This window comes from Chrysochloris asiatica, unplaced genomic scaffold (genome assembly GCF_000296735.1).
Source record: "Chrysochloris asiatica unplaced genomic scaffold, ChrAsi1.0 scaffold00137, whole genome shotgun sequence".
Taxonomy (NCBI): Eukaryota; Metazoa; Chordata; class Mammalia; order Afrosoricida; family Chrysochloridae; genus Chrysochloris; species Chrysochloris asiatica.
The window spans coordinates 1,610,644-1,615,524 of NW_006408655.1; the positions used below are offsets into that span (position 1 = coordinate 1,610,644).

The window sequence follows — 4,881 nt, forward strand, 5'->3', positions numbered from 1 at the left end:
GTAGCACCTTTCCACCAGATGGCAAACACTTTGAACAATGCTAACTGTATTTTTTACTCAGTCTCTACATAATTCGCTAGTTGATACTCAGTGTTGGACACTATCAATTACTGAGTCACTACCCTGAAGAATCGTTAGTTCTTTCATATTTATTTCTCGTTCTCTCCCTCCCACACAATCCTGTGTATCTCATCTGCAGTATCCTAGTAGTTAAATTATAATTCTAACTAATTCTGTATTCACTATTCATTATACCATATAAATAATAATCCAATGACCACTGTCATATAATGTGATTGTTGTTTGTTTGTTTTGGGCGCTTGCTTTCTTTAAGGTTTTCATGAGATAAAAATAATTGTACTTTCTGAATCTGCTTGAATTTTTATATATTTATAACTCATTCAACATCAGATTCTCCTCCAGCAGTCTAAATCTCCTCTCAGGTAATCTCTCAACTTTCCTTACACGCTCTCTGGGAGCTGTCCAGCTGTCTAGCAATGCCTTCTGACCTGTGCCCTGGAGTTTTCAAAGCTGTAAATCTCTGTGGAAGCTGACAGCTTGTCTTTGTCCTGAGGAGCAGCTTTTGATTTGAACTACTAATCTTTTGCTTGGCACCCAAAAGCTGAACCTACCATGCCACCATTGCTCCAGTTAGGACCATTTTTTAATGTACATTTGACATTCTGAGACCTCTATACCATTGGTCTTTCATCTTTCTTTTGGGTTGGAGCCCCTGTTGACTGGATCCCAAAACTTTCTCATTCATGATTTACTCTCTGATTTCATTGAAACACATTCTACAAGTAGTTCCCTAGAAAAGTAGATGGAAGGTGTAAAAAATAATTGAAGTGTTTTTAGTCAAACAATAGATAAGTCTAAAAGGGGAATAATAAAAACTAGTGAGGTCTTATACCTTTGAATAATCAGCCATTAGAAATCCAGTGGACAGCATTTACCTAAGGACAAAATTCAGAAGAGTTAAGAGCAAAGGAGGAATGGAAATGGGAAATACAGGGAGGAAGTGTGGTAAGTGATGTTATGTTGAGGGGATTATAATCAATGAGATGAAACAAAATGTGTATGGATTGTTGAATGTAATACTGATGACCTGCTCTATAAATGTTCATTCAAATCACAATAAAAAAGTTAAATTGAAGTACAAAAATTAAAGTACATAGAGTTACAGTAGTTTATCTTTATACACATAGGCAGATCTCACCTCTGAAAATACAGGATGAGCCCATTTTAGGTCTATTACAAGGGGGACAAAGAGGAAGTCCAGTAGAATCTTAACATGACAGACTGAATCAGGTCCTCCTCTCTGAGATTAGGTTACTCAATTAGTAGTCTCTGTAGCCTTGCTTGGCCCAGTCATTTGCACAATAAGGATATCCTAGTTACTCAGAAAACGCCAATTACTTTCTCAGGAAACAATCCTGAAAACCAGATTACTTTGGGTAAAGTTAAATTCTTTGCCTAAAGTAAACTCTGAGCTAATACTATGGTTAAAGCATGTCTGTCACAAAGGGGATTCTGTGCAACTTCATGGTCACTGCCTCCACAGCATTTCTTTTTAATGTTTTTGGGGCACGTTCCACAATGGTCAGTGACCCTTGTGAATCTTCCTTTTTTTTAACAAATAAACCAGGTGCGCTTGAATTTCTTCTGGTTCATAACAACCCTACATAGCAATTCTTTACAGAAGCAGATTGTCAAGTCTTTCTCCTGTGAAATAGCTGGTGGATTTGAACTCTCATTCTTTTGATTAGCAGCTGAGTATGTGTAAACACATGGTGGTGGTGGTGGTGGTAGTGTGCCGTTGAGTTGGTTCTGATTCACAGCGACCCTGTATAGTTTTTCCAAGGCTGTAAATCTTGATGGGAGCAAACAGCCTCATTTTTCTCCCATAGAGCGGCTGGTAGATTCAGACTGTTGATATTGTGGTTAGTGATCCAGCTCTTAAATCTACTGTGCTGCCACGGCTCCTTTAATAAATGTATTGCTTTAAATAATCTGTTAGTGATTTATTTTCCTCATCAGTAGACAGAGATGATATGAAGATCCCTCAGAATTTTGGGATGATTTGATGAGATGATCCAGAAAAAGTACTTAGTACATGCCTAGTACTTACTACATAACCTATAAGTAAGGGAGCTGCATGATAAACAAAAATGGTTACATGTCCTAACGTTTTTTTGGTTTGTATGTTTCATATTTAAATTAATTTTATCCATGCTCGTCTCTCTTCTCTTAAATTAATGACCTCATAAAAGTGTCTTCTGTGACTTTTTATTCCACAGGATATCCATCACAAGGGTTACTGCTGATATCTCGCTTGCCAAACGCTCAGTATTAAACAATCCAAGTAAGCACGCAATAATAGAAAGATCCAACACCAGGTCAAGCTTAGGTAAGTCTGTACAGTGCTGATAAGCTAAAGTCATTTTAAAGACTGCTCTCCTGAGAATGATAATGAGATCTAATTAGAATAATTCCAAGTGTCATAGGGTATAGAAAAAACAGACACGTTACCAGTAGACAGTGCACTGCCTACATGATTTCATGGTATGGATGGATTTATTATGATAGTTTAAAGTTAAAAATTCCACATGCTGTCAGTATTAATGTTTTGAAGGTAGTTTGTTTCTGCTGGTCTAATCTTTGGTGTCTGTCTGCTCTAAGGACTCCTAGTTTTGTACTAGGATCACCATGACCAAATAAATGACTTCTTTAAGACTCAGTTTCCTCATCTTAAAAAAAAAAGACAACGATTACTGCCCTGTAGAATTATTGAAACATAGTAGCTCCTCTATAAATGATGGCTGTTGTTTTCCTAAATCCCTAATAATCTAATTATGTAAATAACTAAATCATATTCAGGATACTGTAGTATGTGTGTGTGTTAAGATGGATAAAGAATGAAGTCAATTTCTGGTCATTTTCCCTCTTACTGATATATATATATGATTACAATCCCCTCCATGCATCATCATTCAACAGCATTTGCTTCCATTCCCTCTGTTTTGTTTTTATGTGTTTTGTTTTTTAATGTACACCAAAGCACTCAGGAATATATAACCATTCAAATAACCAAAGGGCATACCCTGCAAACACGGTCCCTCTCCCTCCTTGAGTCTAGAATACCCAGCCACTTCATCTCTCCATGTCATGGCGTCCCTACTTCTCTGGATAATGTCCTGCACTCCGTTCTTTTCCCTCGGTTGTCCCAGAGTCCTCCACTCCTGAACTGCAAAATGAGATCATTATTTCTGTTGTATTTGTTAAAACACTAATTGTAGGGATTTCATTTCATCTGCTTAAAGGATAATTTGGGGATAGTGCATCTTGTGAACTAATTTGATCAAATGAGACCCGTCAGCAGCTATTTCACTTACTTGGAATGTGCTTGGGAAGAACTTTTAGAGTTTTTGTTTGTCACTGTTATGCACATAACTTACTAGATTGTTATTTTTGTTTTTATAAAATGAATTTTCTGAGGATTACTTGAGGTCTTTGATCTTACTTCATTCTTCTTATTTATGTTTTATATATACAAATTATTTGGAAGGCTGGTTTTTTTGCAAAAAGTTTTTAGTTTACTCACAAAAATGATTATATAAATTATAGAAAAATATTAAAAATACATACTATCTGTTATAATAGGTGTGATACTTCATAGAACTCAGTATTATGCCTCACCTAGTAGCTGCTAGTTGACTAAACTTCGGTAGCCTAGATTTAGATATGGACTGCTAACCACTAGGTTGGTGGTTCAAACTCACGAGGCACTCCTTGGAAACCCTGTACAGGGTATCTGTAGGTCAGAACCCACTCAGCAGCACTTAACAACAAGAAGTACAGAAATAAAGGCCACAGTGTCCTCACTCTCTCTGAGATTTTGCTTCACAGGGAAGTAACATGTTTTTGCAGGATTTTAAGCAAGGTCCAGAATCTCATCACACTCAACAATTTTAAAAGTTAAATGAAGTAACAGGAAAATCTCAACTCACATGGGAAAGATAGTTAGCAAATGGCAATACCAAGATGCCACAGATAATGGAATTATCTGATAATCACTTTAAGGCAATTATTGTTTAAAAAAAAAAAAAACTTGTTAAAAAAGGCAATCATAGACACTTGTATCATGAAGAGAAGGAACTTTTTTGGCACAAATGGTTAACACTCAAGTGCTAACTGAAAGGTTAGAGATCCCAGTCTACCTAGAGGTGCCCTGGGAAAAAGAACTAGTGATCTACATCGGAAAATTCAGCCATAGGAAAGCCTACTCCGACACACACGGGTCACCAAGAGCTAGAGTTGACTCATTGGTAACTGGTAATGGAAACACAGAACGTTTTAGCAAAGAAAGTGAAGGTATAAAGGAAAAACAACTAGATACCTTTGAGCTGAACATTTTAACTGGAAAAGCAAGCCTCATTAGATGGACTCAGCAACAGAATGTAAATAATAGAAAAGAGAATCAGTAAACTTGAAAGTTTTAAATTTGAACAGCCGCTAGAAAAAGACTGGGGTAAATATCAACAGTGAGTCTCAGGGACCTGTGGAACAATACCAAAAGGTCTAATGTTCATGTCATTGAAGTACCAGAGAACTAGGGAAAGAGAAAAGGTTGGAATAAATAACGTCTGAAAAGTTTGCAAATTTGGCAAAATGGTATGCAAGGGAAACCAAGATTCAAAAGACAGCCAAGCATCTTAATATTATTTCTCCCCTTTTTCACATTCAAACCATGTCTCAATTCCTGTATCCCAGAGCCCTGTTATTCCAAGGTTGTGCATACATCATTCTTTACCTCTGTCCCATTTAGCCCAAGCAAACCTAATTGTTCTCCAATCTGCTTTGTTCTTCCACTCCCCTCCC

General features: G+C 36.9%; 1 protein-coding gene across 9 annotated transcripts in view; it reads left to right on the forward strand.

The window, feature by feature from the left end:
* The window catches only part of CACNB2 (calcium channel, voltage-dependent, beta 2 subunit), a 494,901-nt gene that overhangs the window by 458,087 nt on the left and 31,933 nt on the right, over nucleotides 1-4,881 (forward strand). For all 9 annotated transcript variants that reach the window (XM_006869879.1, XM_006869883.1, XM_006869881.1 and 6 more), the window contains one exon: nucleotides 2,301-2,410. In XM_006869879.1, coding sequence (XP_006869941.1) covers nucleotides 2,301-2,410 — 110 coding nt within the window. The remainder of the gene's footprint in view (nucleotides 1-2,300; nucleotides 2,411-4,881) is intronic.